At 37.5% G+C, this 20,982-nt stretch overlaps 1 protein-coding gene across 5 annotated transcripts in view; it reads left to right on the top strand.

The window, feature by feature from the left end:
- The window catches only part of STAG1 (stromal antigen 1), a 387,806-nt gene extending 366,824 nt beyond the window's left edge, over positions 1 to 20,982 (top strand). For 4 of the 5 annotated variants that reach the window (XM_045856706.1, XM_045856708.1, XM_045856707.1 and 1 more), the window contains 6 exons: positions 7,784 to 7,989; positions 12,255 to 12,429; positions 14,234 to 14,344; positions 15,149 to 15,263; positions 18,783 to 18,863; positions 18,951 to 20,982. In XM_045856706.1, coding sequence (XP_045712662.1) covers positions 7,784 to 7,989; positions 12,255 to 12,429; positions 14,234 to 14,344; positions 15,149 to 15,263; positions 18,783 to 18,863; positions 18,951 to 18,974 — 712 coding nt within the window. In that variant the 3' untranslated portion in view covers positions 18,975 to 20,982. The remainder of the gene's footprint in view (positions 1 to 7,783; positions 7,990 to 12,254; positions 12,430 to 14,233; positions 14,345 to 15,148; positions 15,264 to 18,782; positions 18,864 to 18,950) is intronic. The other variant, XM_045856709.1, reaches the window with a different exon arrangement.

The raw sequence follows: 20,982 nt of genomic DNA, 5'->3' as shown, positions 1-20,982 counted from the left end.
TCATTTCATGTTTATCTGCCATCTGTATGTTTTCTTTGGTGAGGTATCTGTTCAGATGTTTTGTCCATTTTTTAATCAGATTGTTTGCTGAGTTTTAACAGTTCTTTGTATGTTAGATAGTAGTTCTTTATAGATGAATGTTTTGCAGATATTTTCTCCAGCCTGTGATTGTCTTCTCATTGTAGACAGTGTCTCTTGCAAAGAAGTTTTAAAATTTTAATGATTTTATGATGGGATCTTGCCTTTGGTGTTGTATCTGACAAGTCATTGCTGTACCCAAGGTCATCTAGGTTTTCTCCTATGTAATTTTCTAGAAGTTTTATATTTTGTATTTTACATTTAGGTTTGAAATCCATTTTGAGTTAATTTTTATGAATGTTTAAGATCTGTGTGTAGATTAATTTTTTTGCCTGTGGATGTCCAGTTCTGGCACCATTTGTTAAAAGACTATCTTTGTTCTAGTTTGTTAACCTTTGCTCCTTTGTCAAAGATCAGATGACTGTATTTATGTGGGTGTCTTTCTGGGTTCTCTATTCTGTCTTATTGATCTATGTGTCTGCTCATTCACCATTACCACACTATCTTCACTACTGTAGCTTTTTCTCCACATTATTGAGATATATTTGACATATAACATTGTATGGGTTTAAGGAGTCCAGTGTGGTGATTTGATATGTGTATATATTGCGAAATGATGATACTGTAGCTTTATAGTTAAGTCTTACAGTTGTGTATCATCAGTCCTCCAACTTAGTTCTTCGCTTTCAGTATTATGTTGGTATTCTGGGTCTTTTGGCTCTCCATATAAATCTTAGAATTGGTTTGTTACTGTCCACAAAATAACTTGCTAAGGTTTTGATAGGAAATGAGTCTTTAGATCGAGTTAGAACTGACTTTTTAACAGTATTGAGTCTTCCTACCCATGAGCATGGAATATCCTTCTGTCCATTTATTTAGTTATTTCATTTCATTTATCAGAGTTTTGTAGTTTTCCTCATATAGCCCTTGTATGTGTTTTGTTAGATTCAGACCTCAGTAATTTGTGTATGGGGGTGTTCATGTAAATGGCATTGTATTTTTAATTTCAAATTCCACTTGCTCATTGCTCATATCTAGGAAGTGATTGACTTTTGTTTGTATTGGGCAACCTTGCTCTAATAGCTTATTAGTTCCCTAAATTTGTCAGCTCTTTGGGATTTTCTGCATCAGTTTTTCTTCATGTCAGCTGTGATCAAGGATAGTTTGATTTCTGCCTTTCCAGTCTGTATACTTTATATTTCCTTGTCTCGTTGCATTAACTAGAATTTCCAATACAATGTTGAGAAGGATAAGAGGGGACATTCATCCTTGAAACTGATTTAACAGAAAAATTTCAAGTTTCTCAGCATTAAGTGTGGTGTTAGTTGTATTGTCTTTTATAAATGTTTATTATCAAGTTGGGAAAGTTTCCCTCTGTTCCTAGTTAACTGAGAGTTTTTATCATAAATAGGTTTGGAGTTTGTCAAATGCCTTTTCTGTAGCTATTGATATGATCACTTGGTTTTTTTTTATCCTGTTGATGTGATAGATTATATTAGCTTTGTAATGTTGAACTAGCCTTGCATACATGGATTTGGTCATGATATATACATATATATATATATTTAGTTTTCAAGTTAGGACTTTGCTCAAAACATCTTTATTGTTATTTTTATTTATTGAATGTATTGGGTGACATTGGTTAATTAAAATTGTATAGGTTTCAGGTGTACATTTCTATAATATGGTCTGTATAATTCTTTTAGTAAATATTTGGACTCTATTTACTAATTTATTGAGGATTTTTGCATTTATGTTCATGAAGATACTAGTCTCTAGTGTTCTTGTGACATCTTCACCTAGTTTTGGTATTAGGGTAATGCTGACCTCATAAGATGAGTTAGAAGATATTCTGTCACCTTGGCTGGGTAGCTCAGTTGGTTAGGGCCTTAGCACATCACCCCATTGTGCCAAGGTTGAGTTGATCCATGATTAATCCCCTGTCAGGGCACATACAAGAATCAACCAATGAATGCATAAATAACTGGAAAAACAAATCAGTGTCTCTCCCTTCCTCTTTAAAATCAGTAAATACAATTTTTTTAAAGGAAATATTCTCTCTGCTTCTGTGCTCTAAGAGATTGTAGAGAATTAATATATTTTCTTCCTTAAATATTTAGTTAAATTTACCAGTGAACCCAGCTGAGCCTTGTGCTTGTTGTTTTGGAAGATTATTAATTGTTGACTCACTTTATTTAATAGAATATAGGCCTATTCAGATTGTCTGTTGTATCAGTTTTGGCAAATTGTGTGTTTCAAGGAATTGGTCTTTCATCTAGATTGTCAAAGTTTTGTGCATGGAGTTGTTTATAGTATTCCTTTATTTTCCTTTTAATGTCCATAGGTCCTGTATAGTGGGTGTGTCCTCTTTCATTTCTGCTGTTAGTAATTTTTGTCCTTTTTTTTTCTCTTAACTAGCTTGGCTGGGGTCTTATCAATTATATTGATCTTATAAATTGTAAAGGAACCAGCTTTTGATTTTGTGAATTTTCTCTGATTTCCTGTTTTCAATTTCATCTCTAATTCTTGTTCTTTTATCCACATTGGATTTAATTTGGTCTTTGTAGTTTCTTAAGGTAAAAACATACTGACTTTAGGTTTTTCTTTTTTTTCTAATATGTATATTCAGTGTTATAAATTTCCTTCTAAACACTGCTCTTACTGCATCTCACAAATTTTAATAAGTTGCTTTTTCTTTTTAATTTAGTTCAAGGTACTTTTAAATTTCTTGTGATTTTTTATATTTAGAAGTGTATAGTTTAATCTCTATATTTGGGGATTTTTTTTCCAGCTATATTTCTTTTTTTTAATTTCTTATTTAAATTTTTTAAAAATGTATTTTATTGATTATGCTGTTACAGTTGTCCCATTTTCCCCCCTTTAGTTCATGTCCATGGGTCATACATATAAGTTCTTTGGCTTCTACATTTCCTATACTGCTTTTACCCTCCCCCTGTCTATTTTCTACCTACCATTTATGCTACTTATTCTCTGTACCTTTTCCCCCTCTCTCCCCCTCCCCTGTTGATAACCCTCTATATGATCTCCATTTCTGTGATTGTGTTCCTGTTCTATGTTTGCTTAGTTTGTTTTTGTTTTAGGTGTGGTTGTGAATAACTGTGAGTTTGCTGTCATTTTACTATTCATATTTTTAAATCTTCTTTTTCTTAGATAAGTCCCTTTACATTTCATATAATAAGGGCTTGGTGATGATGAACTCTTTGAATTTCACCTTATCTGGGAAGCACTTTATCTGCCCTTCCATTCTAAATGAAAGCTTTGCTGGATAGAGTATTCTCAGATGTAGGTCCTTGCCTTTCATAACTTGGAATACTTCTTTCCAGCCCCTTCTTGCCTGCAAGAAATCAGCTGACAGTCTTATGGGAACTCCTTTGTAGGTAACTGTCTCCTCTTCTCATGCTGCTTCTAAGATTCTCTCCTTATCTTTAATCTTGGGCAATGTAATTATGATGTGCCTTGGTATGTTCCCCCTTGGGTCCAACTGCTTTGGAAGTCTATTTCCTTGGCCACATTGGGAAAGTTCTCCTTCATTATTTGTTTAAATAAGTTTTCAATTTGTTGCTCTTCCTCTTCTCCTTCTGGTACCCCTATCATTTGGATGTTGGAATGTTTAAAGATGTCCTGGAGGTTCCTAAGCCTCTCCTTATTTGTTGTATTCTTGTTTCTCCATTCTTTTCTGGTTGAATGTTTCTTTCTTCCTTCTGTTCCACCCCGTTGATTTGAGTCCCAGTTTTCTTCCTGTCACTGTTGGTTTCCTGTACATTTTCCTTTATTTCACTTCACATAGCCTTCATTTTTTTTATCTAATTTGCGACCATATTTAACCAATTCTGTGAGCATCCTGATTACCAGTGTTTTGAACTGTGCATCTGATAGGTTGGCGATCTCTTCATCGCTTAGTTGTATTTTTTCTGGAGCTTTGATCTGTTCTTTCTTTGGGGTTTTTTGTTTATTTGTTTTTTGTTTTGGTTTGTTTGTTTTTGGCTCAGTGCTCCAGCTATATTTCTAATGTTGATTTCTAGTTTAATTCCATTGTGATCTGAGAGCAGACATTGTATGATTTCTATACTTCTAAACCTGTTAAGATGTGTTTTATGGCTCAGAATGTGGTCTGTCTTGGTGAATATTCCAGGTGACCATGAGGAAAATATGTATTCTGCTATTGTTAGATAAATTTGTCTGTAAATATAAACTATATCTGGGTAATTGGTGTTGTAGTTGAGTTCAACTATATCCTTACTGATTTTCTACCTGCTGAATCTGTCCATTTCTGATAGAGGGTGTGAACTCTCCAACTCTGATAGTGGATTCATCTATTTCTTTTTGCAATTCTGCTGGTTTTTGCTTCACAGGATTTGATACTCCACATACACAATAAGGATTATGTCTTTTTAGAGAATTAATCCCTTTATCAGTGTGTAGTGCTGTAAAGTGTGCTCTATCGGGAATTAATATACCTCCTGCTGCTTTCTTTTGATTAGTGTTAGCATGGTATATCTTTCTCTATGCATTTACCTTTAATCAGTATGTGTCTTTATATTTAAATTGACTTTCAGTAGACAACCTATATTTGGGTCTTGTTCTTTGATCTAATGTAACAACCTCTGTCTTTTACTCAGTGATTTAGACCATTGACATTCAAATTGATACTCATACAGTTGGATTATTATCCTACTGTATTGTTGCCCTTGTTGTTTGCTTCTACTTTTGTCTTCCATTCTTTTTCTGCCTTTTGTGGCTTTAATTGAACATTTTAGGATTCTATTTACTCTCCTCTCTTGGTATATCTATACTTTGTTAACACAATAATCCAATTCATCCCTCCCATCCTCTGTAACATTGCTGTCATTCACTTCATTATTATACAGCATACATAATTGCATACATTGTGGGTATTCTTTTTCTAAAAAATTTTTTTATTTTAGAGAAAGGAAATGAGGGTGGGGGAGAGAGAACCATCGATTTGTTGTTCCACTTATTTATGCATTTATTGGTAGATTCTTGTATGTGCCCCGACTAGGGATTGACACCACAAGCATGCCGTATCAGGACAGTGCTCTAACCAGCTGAACTACCCATCCAGGGCAGGTATTATCATTTTGAACAAGCTTGTTTGTTAGATCAATTAAGAATAAGGAAAATAAGTTTTTATTTTACCTTCATTTTTTCCTACTTCAATGCTCTTCCTTACTTTATGTAAATCCAAGTTTCTGACCTTTATTATTTTCCTTCTCTCTAAAGAACTTCTTTTAACATTTCTTGCAAAGCAGATCTGGCAACAGAGTCTCACAGTTTTTAATTGGGAAAGTATTTCTCCATCTTGAAGGATAATTTTGCAGGGCACAGAATTTTTGACTGGTGGGTTTTTCTCCTAACATTTTAGTATTTAACTCCACTCTCCTCTTGCTTACATGGTTTCTGAGAAGTTAGATATAATTCTTATCCTGTTCCTCTGTAGCTAAGTTACTTTTTTCCTCTGGCTCTTTTCAGTATTTTTTTTCCTTATTTTTGATGTCCTGTAGTTTGAAAATAATGTGTCTAAATATAGTTCTTGTCGCATTTATCCTGCTTAGGATTCTTGAGTTTCCTGTATCTGTGGTTTAGTGTCTAATATTAATTTTGTCATGATTATTTTAAGTAGTTCTATTCCTTTCTTCTCTTTATGACATTCCCATTATGCATATATTTTACCTTTTACATTTGTACTACAGTCCTTAGATGTTGTAATGGGTTGGGTTTTTTTCATCTCTTTATTTTTCAGTTTTCAAGGATTCTGTTGAGCTTTCCTCCAGCTCATTCTTTCCTCATCCATGTCCAGTCTGCTAACAAGCCATCAGAGGCATTTTTTCCCATCAGAGTTGTTAGCATATTAATCATACTTGTTTATTCCAAGTCTGAAAATTCTGGCCTTTCTGCCCTGTCTGGTTATGATCTTGCTCCATTTCTTCCCATTGTGTTTTTTGCCTTTTGGTATAGCTTGTAATTTGTTCTCAATAGCTGGACATTATATACTAGCTAAAACAAACTGCTGTAAATAGGCAGTTAGTAATGTGGTGAGGTGTAGGAGGAGGGGAGCATTCTATAGTCCTGTGATTAGGTTGCAGCCTTTTAGTGAGCTATGTCTCTAAACTGTGGACCTCACATGGGCTTTTCTGGGGGGCAGGGTTCCCACCCTCAGGTGGAACAGGATGAGTAGAGTAGGTTGGAGTTGACTGTTTCCCTTGCCAGTTAGTCTCCAGTACTGTGGGGGGCGGGGGGGGCTCCCCTATAACTGGGTACCCTGGAGTTTCTTACTCTCAGACTTGTCTACAGTGTGCCTCCAGGAATTCATGAACTATATAGTACAGATTTTCTGACCCCAGCAATGGTTCCCAAGGGGATTTGTGCTCATGTGTTTGTCCCAGTAAGCTGTGACCTCCTCTGTTGTGTCTCTACAATGATTTTCCACTCTTACAGATCCAAGAGTTGCTTTTTTCAACTTTTTACGTGTTAAGGATGCATTGGCAACTTACAAACTCCTTGCATGCAGAATTGGAAACCAGCCTATTGTGATTTTATTTTTAAGCCTGGGTTTTTAGGAGTTGCTGTTAGGTCAGAACAGCCTATTCAGCCAGCATTTGTTGGAGGTTGTATTTAAGCCACCTGTGCCAGTAAGGTTTCCCCCCTATGTTGATAGATATGTAGGGTTTGGGGAATGATTTCAAAGCTGGCCCCATCCCCTGTTCTATTTGCTCATGAATAGGTGCAGCTTAGCATATGTGCACAACCTTCTCATTCCAGGAGGGCTCTTGGTGTTGGTTCTCTTAAATGTCTGGCTGTTCTACTCTCTCATTTGTTGCCTAAAGTATAAAGAGCTGCCAACACCCTTAGGGAAGAAATATTGTATACTGTATTCCAAGTAAAGTCAGTCCTCCCAGATAGCTGGAAAGCTTCATCATATAGTCTGCCTCCGCCTCTGGGCAGAATTTTTATGCCACTGAACAGGATCTGGGTGCTGGGATAGTATCCCTCTGATTCCAGAACAACACCCCTCTTCTATGGTCGGGTCCAGAGTTACCTCTGGTTCTTGGCTTTCTCCTTCAGTTACGGAATTTCTGCTCTACAAGGGAGCTGAGGTGAGGCATTCAGGGCCCAGTTTTGTTAGCCTGCTGTGCCTGGGGTAGGAAGTACTACCCAACAAGTTGGGGTTTGTGGGGGTGGGGCCTCGTTGTTCCCAGCTGCTATCCAGAATAGAATATTCATAACACACAGATGGCCTGCTTCTTCCAGAGCAGCTCTAAACAGAAAGAAAGGGAGCCCCCAATCTTCTTATCCATGTCTTCCCAGAGCAGAGCTCCCAGAGTTAGAGTTTCTATAACACAAGTTGTCCTGAAGGAGAGGGGGACAAGGGAATGATGCAGGATGTTGCTCAGTGCTACAAACCGTCATTGTTATTACTGAGATGTGGAAGATATTCTTGAATAAATGGTTTCTCCATTTTTTGTACAACCTTAAGACAATTTCTAAAGACTTTAAATGATTGTCTTCTATAATTTTCACAACTTAAAAGGTTGTTTGGCTGGGGAGAGACTGAATGCAAAAAGTGTGTCCTTAGAGATTCTTTAGAACCTTCTGAGAGTGCTTCATGTTATGAAAATATTGAGTACCTCCATGAAAATCATCGCTTCTTCTATTGTGTTTCTAGTCATTCATACCTTGAAAAATTCCTTACGGAGCAGATGATGGAAAGGAGGGAAGATGTATGGCTTCCACTCATTTCCTATAGAAATTCGTTAGTCACCGGAGGTGAAGATGATAGGATGTCTGTGAACAGTGGAAGTAGCAGCAGCAAAACTTCCTCAGTAAGGAATAAAAAAGGACGGCCCCCGCTTCACAAGAAACGAGTAGAAGGTAAGTCTGTTTTTACAATATGAGACAAATAGCTCTCCTGGTATTATAGAGATAAAAAATAGCAAATAATCTGTTGAAGCAAAATGATACTGTTTAAGCATATTATGTCCTTGTATATTTGATACACACTGAGAGATTCAGGCAAAAATGTTGGAATTGATAATGTGGGACAGAAAAAAAGGAAAACAGAAGTTAAAAGAGCATGGAACACAGAGGAAGACAGACACAAAGGAAAAAAAGGACATAGTTATGGTAGTTTGTAAAACTGATCCCATACTATAGTTCTCTAATACATTAAATTTTAAAATAAGATAGTTATAATGTTATTCTGTAAAAACTCATACTAATGCAGGAGAGATTCTGGTAAGCTGAGGGTAGACCTCTGTCACAAATTAAATATATCAGAACAGCTTTCCTTGCTAACACTTGAATGGATCATTTACTTTTGTATATTATAACAGTGATGGCCAAATGTGGTTTCGTAAACCTCATGAACTGTGGGGAACGAGGAGTTGAATTATAAAATAAATGTGATCAGTGGTCAATATTCACATATCAAAAAAGACTAAAAATTGCTTTACAAGTAATAGAACGAAGCATTATTTTTTAATCATATTTTATTGATTAAGCTATTACACTTGTCCCAATTTTTCCCCCTTTGCCCCACTCCACCTTTCACCCTCCACTCCCTCAAGCAGTCCCTGCACCATTGTTCATGTCCATGGTCATGCATATAAGTTCTTTGGCTACTCCATTCCCTGTACTATACTGTACATCCCCATGGATATTTAGCACCGTAATCCAGATTTTACACCAAAGAAACTAAAGCCTAGAGAATTTAAATAACAAAAGAAGAATATGTTTTGATAGTGGAGCTCCCAATATGATTATCTTTGGGACTAAGAAAAACATTTATAGACCAGATAACCTAATTTGGTAATTGTTAAGTTGCAAAAAGTGAAAACTTGCTCAATATCAGTTTGAAATTTACCAAGCAGCTCAGGTTATTTGCCTAGAACCTTCAGGCAGCAGAGTCCCATTTGTTTGGAGTAACCATGAGAGAGCTTTGCAAGAGTGTTTCCATTGGAGAATCTTGAGGGGTTAGCAGTATCTCTTCCAGAAAAGTAAGTTCTTCCTGAAGTTATTCATTCATTAAGTCTTAACCAAACACCTTCCTAAGAACCATGCTAAGTGCTGGAGATGAGGTGTTAATAAAAGAGCTCATAGTATAGATAAGAGACAGAAGCATGCATTTTTCAGTTCAGCATGGTAAATGCAATGATTGGCCAGAAAAATTCTCTGGGAACATACAAGAAGTGGCCAAACTTTTAATGAATTAGGAAAGGTATTCTGGAAAAGATGACATGTAGTAAAGAGCTGAAAAGTGAGTGTACCTGGTTAAGCACCATTCTTATGATCATAAAATTTTAAGTTCAGAAGAGAATAAAAGTTTTGAATTAAGTATTAAATGAAAAGTGGTATGAGTAAAAGAAGATATAACATTCTTGCTGAGTAAGAAGAGGTTTAGTAATGAACCTCACACAGGTGGAATGACCTTACCCAAACAATAGTAGACATTTCCAGGGACAGAAAAGCTAATAAAACATATACATACATCTGACAAAATTTTGGACACCTGAGACATGCACACAGAGAGATGGAATGCTTGACAGCAGATGAGGAACCTAACATGGACACATCTCTGAGACTTACTGGGGGAGAAAAACAATGGGAAGACATAACAGTAATATTTTTTAGGTCTTCCATATTAAAAAAATAATTTAGAATTTTTATAGATAGGATGTTTATAGTTAAGTAGTATTTTATTAGTATGTGGTTTAGGTATACAAATGCTTTAATCTGTTCTAGTCTAGTCAGCTTCAGAAGAAGGAAAATGTTCCCAGTACCTTGAAGAAACTTAAATCTAATTAGCTATAACATATATGTACATGACAAATATACACCGCCATTGCAAGACAGTGCATACTTTAGTCTTAGCAAGAACCATTCTTAGCAAGAATGGTTCTATTTCCTCTGGAAGTTAAAAGAGAATGGTAACTAGGGCTGGGTGGGTGATCATGCAAGATTTCCCTTAAGACGTAGGACTTAGAGGCATGGAAAGAGTGAGCCTCTTAACCCTTCCCCACATGAATGACTTGGAAAAGAACTTTTTTCCTCTGGTGACCAGTGTTCAGTTGTGTAACAGGATTTGCTGATTTCTCATTAAAGCCCTCAGACTGCTGCTGCATGGGGCCCCTTTAAGACCTACAGGCCTTTTATTGCTTGAGTAAAGGAAGGTTGCAGGGTTTTCAAACTGGCTCCATTCTCCTTTTACCATGAGATAGAGGAACTTGGAATAGATGATAATGTAAAGACAGTTAACATTTCATGGTTTTATACATTACCTCATTTAATCTCTACAAATATATGAGGTAAGATACTGATACTCCTATTTTGTATATGAAAAACCTGAATTTTGGAAGTTTAACTCAAAGTCACACAAGCAACTGAGGATGCAAAACAAGGCAGTGTGGGGAGGACCTGAACAGACCAGGCAGCGGCTGGCAGAGCAGGCGGTCCCACATTTGCATGCAGATAAATTGGGAGAAAACTGGGGAGTGAGACAGACCCATGCAACCCAGGGTTCCAGCATGGGGAAATAAAGCCCAAAACCTCTGTCTGAAAAAAACTTGTGGGGGTTGTGGTGGTGAGAGAAACTCCCAGACTCACAAGAGAGTTCCTTGGAGAGACTCGCAGGGTCCTAGAAAGTACACAGACCCACCCACCTGGGAATCAGCATCAGAAGGGTCCAATTTGCTTGTGGGTAGTGGGGAAAGTGACTGAAAGCCCGCCAAAAGTAAACAAGCAGCACTGTACCCTCTGGGAACCTTCCCCCATACACAGTCCCACAACATGACAACATGGGTGGCTTCACCCCTTACTACATAACAGGTGCACCAAGACAAAAACAAATGGCCCAAATGAAAGAAGTAACAGCTCCAGGAAAAATACAAGTAAGCAATGAAGAGATAGCCAACCTATCAGATCCAGAATTGAAAACACTGGTAATTAGGATGCTCATAAAAATGGTTGAGTATGGTCACAATAAAGGAAAAAGTGAAGGCTATACAAAGTGAAATAAACAAAAATATGCAGGGAACCAACAGTGAAGGGAAGGAGACCAGGACTCAAATCAATGGTCTGGAGCAGAAGGAAGAAACAAGAATTCAAAAAAAAGAGGAGAGCCTTGGGAACCTCTGGGACCACTTTAAACATTCCAACATCCAAATTGTAGGGGGTGCCAGAAGAAGAGAAAGAGCAAGAAATGGAAAACTTATTTGAAAAAATAATGGAGAACTTCCCCAAGCGGGCAAAGGAAATAGACATGCAAGTCCAGGAAGCTCAAGAGAGTCCCAACGTTGGATCCAAGGAGGAGCACACTAAGGCACATCATAGTTACATTACCCAAGATGAAAGAGAAGGAGAGAATCTTAAAGGCAGCAAGAGAAAAGGAGCCAGTTACCTACAAAGGAGTTCCCATGAGACTATCAGCTGACTTCTCAAAAGAAACCTTACAGGCAAGAAGGGGCTGGAAAGAAGTATTTGAAGTCATGAAAGGCAAGGACCTACATCCAAGATTACTCTAGCCAGCAAAGCTTCCATTTAGAATGGAAGGGCAGATAAAGTGCTTCCCAGATAAGGTCAAGTTAAAGGAGTTCATCATCACCAAGCCCTTATTACTGTATGTGAAATGTTAAAGGGACTTATCTAAGAGAAAGGAGAAGATCAAAACTATGAACAGTAAAATGACAATAAACTCACAACTATCAACAACCAAACCTAAAAAAAATTCAAAAATGAACTAAGCAAACAACTAGAACAGGAACAGAACCAGAGAAACAGAGATCACATGGGGGGTTATCAGTGGGATGGGGTATGGAGAGAATGGGAGAAAAGGTAGAGGGAATAAGAAGCATAAATGGTAGGTAGAAAATAGACAGGGGGAGGTTAAGAATAGTATGGGAGATGGAGAAGCCAAAGAACTTCTATGTACAACCCATAGACATGAAATAAGTTGGGGAGAGGGGTTGCTGGTAGGGGGTTTGCAGGGCAGAGAGGAATAAAGGGGTGGGGAGATATGGGACAACTGTAATAGCATAATGAATAAAATATATTTTTAAAATGTTAAAATAGTTCATGCTGTAACTTATACCACAGTTCACTTCACCCGTGACATTCTGTGACTCTTAACTGGAATTTTACAGATGAAAGTCTGGATAATACATGGCTAAATAGGACTGACACCATGATTCAGACTCCTGGACCCCTGCCAACACCACAGCTCACATCTACTGTCCTGCGGGAGAATAGCCGGCCCATGGGAGAGCAGATTCAGGAACCTGAATCTGAACATGGTTCTGAACCTGACTTTTTACACAAGTAAGTAGTACAAGTTCATTTCTTGATAAAAAACCTGTAACTGTTAAAGAAACTAACTAAAACTTGTTGTTCATCAAGTCATGAACTGGTCAGTTCATGAGAAAACAAAGCCACAAATAAAGGTTAAATAATTTACATTAGAAGATGTATAATAAGCCTGAAAATGCATGTTTGCCGTTTAGAGACTTTTCAGTGCATGATTCTTCACTAACTGCTACTTTCAGGTGGAGTTTGCAGTCATTGGGCAGGTCTGTTTCTTCTGAGGTACTTGGCAAGAAAACATTCAGGTCAATTCACTGACAAAAAGTGTCTATACTAGTCTGAACACCAAATATGTAGACTGTGTTAGTTTTATCATCCATTTAACTAACAGTACTTCATTTTGATTAAGTTTATATTTTAAACTATTTGTAGATCAAGAATGAGTAAGATATTTGATAAATTCTAAGAAACAGTTGCCCTTTTGCTAAGAGAAAATCGAGATCTTACCTTTTCCCACAGTAGCAATTAAAATGTTTTCTAGTACCAGTGCTCTGAAAAATGTGATTGTGACTTTTGCTATTAAAAAAAATCTTAACTTTTTCTTTGTTATTTTCACCCAACTTGGAAATTCTCTTAGTTTCTCACTTGTGTTCCTACTCATACTGGGGTAATGCTATAAATTACTCAGATGGATAAGAGAGAGAATTCTCACTTGAACTCAATAAATTAAGCTGGTTAGAAATGGAAAGAGGAGATTTTAGAGATATTCAGATCCTAAATTTTCATAAGGCAGCTTCGCATTGAGGATCTGCCTTTCTTGAAAGCTGAAATGGTAATTGTCAGCCACTCCATAACTGGGCATTCTTAGATGATTTTACCATATGACCAGCTTCCTACAAGGTGGGTTCTCCTCATTAGAGCTGCCTGCCTTACTTCCCTGAGTTTGCCACTTGTCAGTTCCTCCTTGCTGCAGTCTGCCACCTATTCTAGATTTATAGGTTTAATCAAGGTGGTAGCCCCACATAATTATGTAAAGACAGCTTCTTAGAGAGAATTTCATAACAACAGATTTTATGTACTAAAAATTATTAAAGTTTACATCCTGTAAAAGTCCCAAAAGGTGTGTTTATGCAACTATTCATGTTCTAGTAAGTACTGAGTACAGGTGAAGACTTTGCTCAGCATTCACCTGACTCCAAATCTCCTCAGAAGGGCTGAGAAAAACTGTTGCGCCCTACCTTGTTCAACTCAAGGGTTCTGAGCTACCAGGCCAGCATCATTTTTGTTATGTAGGGGACTGGCTGCCCAGCTAGGAACACTTGTGAGTATGACAGCAGCTGAATGCAGAGATCTGGGAAGCACTCATTTGGCAGGGATTTGGGGAATGAAGCTGATAATTTAAGTACATGTAGAGTAGGGGAAGAAAAAGTTTCCTCCACCCTCTTTGGGCTCTAGGCTGACTCTAAAGAGTCTGTTACCAATAAAAGGACCTTTTTTTTTTTCCGCAGGACCTTTTTTTATTTATTGCTTCTTAATTGCCTTCAGCTCAAAATAATTTATCTCAAAGTGGCATATTTGGGGATTTCCTTCACACCTAACAAATAGCCATGGCCAGCTTCTCTTAGAGACTTAGGAATCTTTCTGGTCAGCATACTGCCATTTCTACAAGGGCAGATCCTTTGATAATGCTCTCACCCTTGACCCTAGAATAAATCCATCTAACTTCCCCTACATGGGGATTAGGCCAGCCATCTTATCATCGGATTTACTAGCTAATTTCATTATCTGCTGCCACAAGATGAATAATAGTGCTGTCTCTTAGTCCTCAGATGCAGATCTCTTGGTTAGGCCAGCCAAAATTAGAAGACTTAAATCGGAAGGACAGAACAGGAATGAACTACATGAAAGTGAGAACTGGAGTGAGGCATGCCGTGTAAGTGTCACATCCAGTATCACAAGAACATAACTATGTGATGCTGGTTATTTTGTGGAATTACTTGGATTCCTCTGATGTTTGGTCTTAGGAATTAAAGTCATAATTCAGGTTATGTTATGCAGCATAGGACAGGAATGGAAGGCATGGGCCCTTGAGGTTTTAATTGTTTAAATCCTGTGCAGCATGCTACTTGCCAAGTATGGGGCTTTGGGCAAGCTGTAAAACCTCTGTGCTCAGGTTCCTCATTTGTAAATTTGGGATGATAATAGTACCAACTACTTAAAGAGTTTTTGTGCAAATGGATACATAGCTAAATAAATGTTAACCACTATTACTGTTATTGAATTTAAATTATATTTCTTTGTGCCCTGGATGGTATGGCTCAGTGGATTGAGTGCTGGCCTGCGAACCAAAGGGTTGCCAGCTCAATTCCTAGTCAAGGCACATGCCTGGGTTGCAGGCCAGGTCCCTGGTGGGAGGGCATGCAAGAGGCAACCACACATTGATGTTTCTCTCCCTCTCTTTCTCCCTCCTTTCCTCTTTCTTTCTCCCTCCTTTCCTCTCTCTCTAAAAATAAATAATCTTTAAAAATTATATTTCTTTTTGATGAGTTGAGATGAAATTTTGAACCAAATGAATGATCTGTAATTGCATTAGAGTTCATTATCATAATCTGTGCCGTCAGTGTATGGGTTGTAATTGGAAGGTGTATTTTTATCGGTTAGATGACCTCAAGTAAGAGCCAGGACTCCAAATTCAGTGAATATGAACAGCTTTCTGACTGTGCTTTTTCCTTATCAGTCGGGGCCTAATGGAGGAAGATGCTGAGCCCATCTTTGAAGATGTGATGATGTCATCCCGGAGCCAGTTAGAAGATATGAATGAAGAATTTGAAGACACCATGGTTATTGATCTGGTAAGAAAATTCAATACATTTTTATTCTGTTAAAATATGTGAAGGTGTTGGTATAAGACATTTTCAGAAACCTATGTGAGGAAGAGGGGATAACACTGACTAGCAATGGGGAAGGCCAGTGTAAGTCTTGTGGGCATTTGGATGAGCTCCGTGGTTTTCAAGCCTGCTTTCAAAGCAGTCCAATTTTGAACTCTGGCAAAGGATGAACTGGTTGCTTCTTTTTAACTTTTTGGAAAAACAAACACTAGATCTAATAAATAATCTTTTAAAAAATTATTTCTTTCAGATGAATTGAGATGAAATTTTAAACCAAATGATCTTTTACTTTTATGCTCTTGTACTTTTTTCTTCATTTTTAGTAACATCTTTATAGAGATATAATTACAATTGAGCACAATTCAGTGTTAGCTTACTCAGAGTTGGGGTGCCACTATCACGCCAATTTTAGAACATTTCATCACCCCCAAAAGAAAATCCATACCCTTTAGCAGTCAACCTCCGCCATTCTCCCCAGCCCCAAGCCCTAGGCAACCACTAATCTACTTTCTGTCTCTACAGATATGCCTATCCTGAACATTTAATATAAATGGAACTATACAATATATGGTCTTTTGTGATGAGCTTCTTTCACTTATTTAATGTTTCAAGATTCATCTATAATGTTTCATCAATTCATTCTTCCTTTTTAAGTATATTCTATTCATTATGCTATTACAGTTGCTCCATTATTCTGTCCCCTTTATCCCCCTCTGCCCTGCATCCCCCTCCCTCCAACAACCTGGCCCCGCCCCCAACATAATTCATGTCCATGGGTCACACATACGTTCTTTGGCTTCTCCATCTCCCATACTATTCTTAACCTCCCCCTGTCTATTTTCTACCTACCATTTATGCTTCTTATTCCCTCTACCTTTTCCCCCATTCTCTCCATACCCCACCCCACTGATAACCCCCCATGTGATCTCTGTTTCTCTGGTTCTGTTCCTGTTCTAGTTGTTTGCTTAGTTCATTTTTGAATTTTTTTTAGGTTTGGTTGTTGATAGTTGTGAGTTTATTGTCATTTTACTGTTCATAGTTTAGATCTTCTCCTTTCTCTTAGATAAGTCCCTTTAACATTTCACATACAGTAATAAGGGCTTGGTGATGATGAACTCCTTTAACTTGACCTTATCTGGGAAGCACTTTATCTGCCCTTCCATTCTAAATGGAAGCTTTGCTGGCTAGAGTAATCTTGGATGTAGGTCCTTGCCTTTCATGACTTCAAATACTTCTTTCCAGCCCCTTCTTGCCTGTAAGGTTTCTTTTGAGAAGTCAGCTGATAGTCTCATGGGAACTCCTTTGTAGGTAACTGGCTCCTTTTCTCTTGCTGCCTTTAAGATTCTCTCCTTCTCTTTCATCTTGGGTAATGTAACTATGATGTGCCTTAGTGTGCTCCTCCTTGGATCCAACGTTGGGACTCTCTTGAGCTTCCTGGACTTGCATGTCTGTTTCCTTTGCCCGCTTGGGGAAGTTCTCCATTATTTTTTCAAATAAGTTTTCCATTTCTTGCTCTTTCTCTTCTTCTGGCACCCCTACAATTTGGATGTTGGAATGTTTAAAGTGGTCCCAGAGGTTCCCAAGGCTCTCCTCTTTTTTTTGAATTCTTGTTTCTTCCTTCTGCTCCAGACCATTGATTTGAGTCCTGGTCTCCTTCCCTTCACTGTTGGTTCCCTGCATATTTTTGTTTATTTCACTTTGTATAGCCTTCACTTTTTCCTTTATTGTGACCATACTCAACCATTTTTATGAGCATCCTAATTACCAGTGTTTTCAATTCTGGATCTGATAGGTTGACTATCTCCTCGTCATTTAGTTTTTTCTCTGAAAACAGAGTTTTGATTTTTTATTTGGCTCATATTTCTTTGTCTTGGCACACCTGTTACATTGTAAGAGGTAGGGCCTTTAGTATTCACCAGGGCAGGGCAACCCACTTCGCTGCATTGTGGCACTCTTTGTGGTCTCTTCCTGTAACCCCACAAGTGTATTGCTACCTCATGGTGCTGATTCCCAGGTTCGTGAGCCTGTGTACATTCTAGGGTCCCATGAGCCCCTCCAATGGACTCTTCCTTGAGACTGGGAGTTATTACCACTGCCAGAATCCTCACAGATTTTTACAGCTAGAGGTCAATTTGAGGCTTTCTTTTCCCACGCTGGAAGCCTGGGTTGTGCATGGTCTGTCTCACTTCCCAGTTGTTCCTCCCAATTTATCCATTCACAGGGGAATGTGGGGCTGCCCAGTCTGCTAGCTGCTGCCTTGTGATGTGTTCTCTCTGCTCTAGCCGCCTGCCTCAGACCCTCCTGCCAGTCTAGATGAATATTTCTTCTTTAACTCCTTGGTGGAAGTTCTGATTTTGTTTTTTTTGCTGTTGTTTTTAAATTAGTTAACATCTTTTGGTTGTGGGAGGAAGCGAAGCATATCCACCTACACCTCCATCTTGGCTGGAAGCTTCTAGTCTCTTGTACTTTAAATTGGAGAGTGACAATATACTCTATGGTCCAACACGACCAAATGCAGAATATTAACTAGGTATATTAAGACATTCACTTTGTCAGGAATAGTAATGCTTGGTGATTGTGTTTTGTTTTGTTTTTAATTTCTATCCATTAGTGATACATAAATTCGATATGTATACATATGGGAATTATAGATTAAATGACATGGAGAAGGAAAAAAAAAACAGTGAAACTGCTCAATGAAACAAGATTTGCAAGTGTTTGACAATAATTGAAGTTGGGTGATGGGAACATGAGTATTCATCATATTACTTTCTCTCTTTGTATTAATTTGCTGAGGTTGCCAATAAATACCACTGAGTGGTTGGCTTAAATAGCAGAAGTTTATTCTCACAGTTCTGGAGGTATCAGTAGGGTTGATTTCATTCTGATACCGCTATAACTTGTGGATGACCATCTTTTTTCTTTGCCTTTACATGATCTTTTCTTTCTTCTAAGGACACGAATTATATTGGATTAGAAACCACCCACCTTTTAACTAATTTCCTCTTTAAAAGCCCTGTCTCCAAGTAACAGTCACATTCTGAAGTACTTGGGGTTAAGACTTTAACATGAATTTGGAGACATGTTTTATCCCATAACATTCTGCTTTGTATGTTGTGATTTTCCCTGAGATCATGTCATTCCAATCTATTAAATTCTGTCACCTAGCATTTGACCCATTTTATAATGCTATGATTGAAAGGAATGTTCTATGTTTATAGGCCCCAAATTATTTTTAGGCATTTACATACTCAATCAATTCATAATTTGAAAGCTTTTTCTTGTCTAAGTGATAATTAAAAGCCAGCTATTTTTTAAAATGTATGCTCCATGTAAAAAGCCAGATCCTTTTTCTTTCTAAAGTGACCCTTAGCAATTCTGTATATTTATGGCACCACTGGAAATACTAGCTGCTTATTATCACAGTTCATTGTCCTAATTCATCTCCAGAAAATAAATGAACTAACTGGCTTCTCTTTCCAGCCCCCGTCAAGAAATCGGCGAGAGAGAGCTGAGCTGAGGCCAGATTTCTTTGATTCTGCAGCTATCATAGAAGACGATTCAGTAAATGTTAAATTATTACTACCTTTTACTTATGGTTCTGGGTCTTGTTTTTGCATGAATTTAATGATTGTGTTTCTCATTTTCTAGGGATTTGGAATGCCTATGTTCTGAAGTCTGAAGAAAACTTACGAATCTGGAACTCTATTATTTAGAGCTAGAGGCCTATATACTGTGATAGCTTGTATGGGGAAAAACACTTTTGATGTGGTCTGATTTGTTTTTTAATCAAATGGTTGAGGTCAATCCCCTTTTGCAGTGACAGAAGAGGAGCATGTAAATTACCCAAGGGAGTGTTGATGAATGTCACCTCAGAAAGACTGACCTGAAAAATCATTTGTGTCCTAACATTGGACTTACCCAAAACAGATGTGTTTTTTCTGGAAGGAGGAAAACATTTTAAATTTTTAAAACAGTTGTCAAGATAAACACTGTTATACACCTGTTTTATGAAAACTCCGCATTGAGTAAAAAAAATATTTTTAACTTTATTTTCCTGTTGTACAATTTAAAAACCGTTTTAACATTTTGCCTTTTTATGTTTTAAAAGCTAACCATTTTTATTAAACCTATGAGTAAGCAGCTCATTTTAATTGCTGAAGAGTGTTTTGGAGCTCACTGGATTTGGTTGACTTGATGGAATACAGAAATATGGAGGAGCAGAATATTGACACGCTAAGATGAAATTCTGACAGTGCATCTCTGCCAAAAACCACACGCCCTCTATGGATATGGATTCCCAGATTTTATATACTCTTGAATAAAAAGGTTTATTTTTATTTATAACAGGGGCATAAAATAAGAAATGTCCATGCAGCCATTTTTCCAACAGATGCTGTACACCGTTCATTTTATATAGAATAGGGATTCAAATACAGTACATTTTCTATCGGTATTTGTTCTGTGCATTTTTAGCAACTTCTACCAGCAAATAAAGTATTCTCAGTAAAACAAAAATGGTTCTCAAGTTATCAGTTTGCTGTTTTTACCACTTATTTCATGCCCTGCCAAATTCAAGTTACATAGACTTCCATTTTCTTAAAAAGATAATCATAAAGAACTCCTTTGCCATGCAGAAGTAATTTTAAGTGTAACATAACTGTGTCTACTTCCCATGCACTTAATACGTTTATGCGCTAATTTTGTGAATTAAGTTTACCAATTATAGAAGTATGTGCTGCATAGAAGTCTGTGCTTAGAGGGTGAAGTTCCTAAGCTTACCTTGAAATACAGCTACATTTCAGTGTTAAATGTGCATATTAAGAATAATTCTTTTGAGGAAAGAAATTATGAATCTTCAGGACAGCCTTCAATGGTTTAGAGTTACAGTCTGCTTAGACCTATTATGACTTGATACTATTGTTGTTTTTAAAAGCCCATTTAGTTGCTTCCTTTCTGATTTTTAAAGTAAGCCTCGATGTCCAAACCAATCCATCCACAACTGTTTCCGGGCTGGTTTTTTAGTAGCTGCAACAGAATCATGAGGCTTGCTCTTTTACTAAAAATGAAAAGCATTTAAAAAAAAAAACAACGACAATCTGTGCACCCAATGATTATCTTTTGTCCAGGAAAGCAAAATGCATTTTCTTCATCCTTTTAGTAAACAAACACAAAACAGATTTTTCTCAACATCTGTATAGTTCTGGGAAAGAAAAAGAAAATTCAGTTGCCAAAAAATATTTTATCTGCTAATTTAGCAATTCCTGGGCTCCAGTTAGGGGGGCTGAGGTCTCACTTTCATCCAGAGATATGGACTTCACTGAAAGTGAAGGGGCAGGAATGACTGGACAGTCCACCACACCAGCCCTGCCTGTGGTTCTGGCCAGGGAGCACGCTGGGAGGTGTCCTGGCACAGGCACAGATTGATCCTTTGCTCAACAGTCTCATGTGGAAAACAGATGCTGACTTAGAACTGTAGGCTACCATGCAACAAAAAAGGCATAATAGCTACTCCAATGGGTTTCCAGTTCAGTTTGAAATCAATCGAAATTTTGTATTTTCAGTGTCTCCTTGATTGGTTTTGCTAGTAATTCTGTAAATTGTACATTTGCAATATGAGGTTTTTTTTCCTTTTGTACAATTTGAAACTGATGCTTCACCTTTCCTTTAATAAACTATTCAA

The sequence above is a fragment of the Phyllostomus hastatus genome, unplaced genomic scaffold, assembly GCF_019186645.2.
Source record: "Phyllostomus hastatus isolate PE091 unplaced genomic scaffold, TTU_PhHast_1.1 phas_scaffold_129, whole genome shotgun sequence".
NCBI lineage: Eukaryota > Metazoa > Chordata > Mammalia > Chiroptera > Phyllostomidae > Phyllostomus > Phyllostomus hastatus.
Note: the sequence above shows the minus strand (reverse complement) of the source record. Positions and strands in the feature narration are given on the sequence as shown.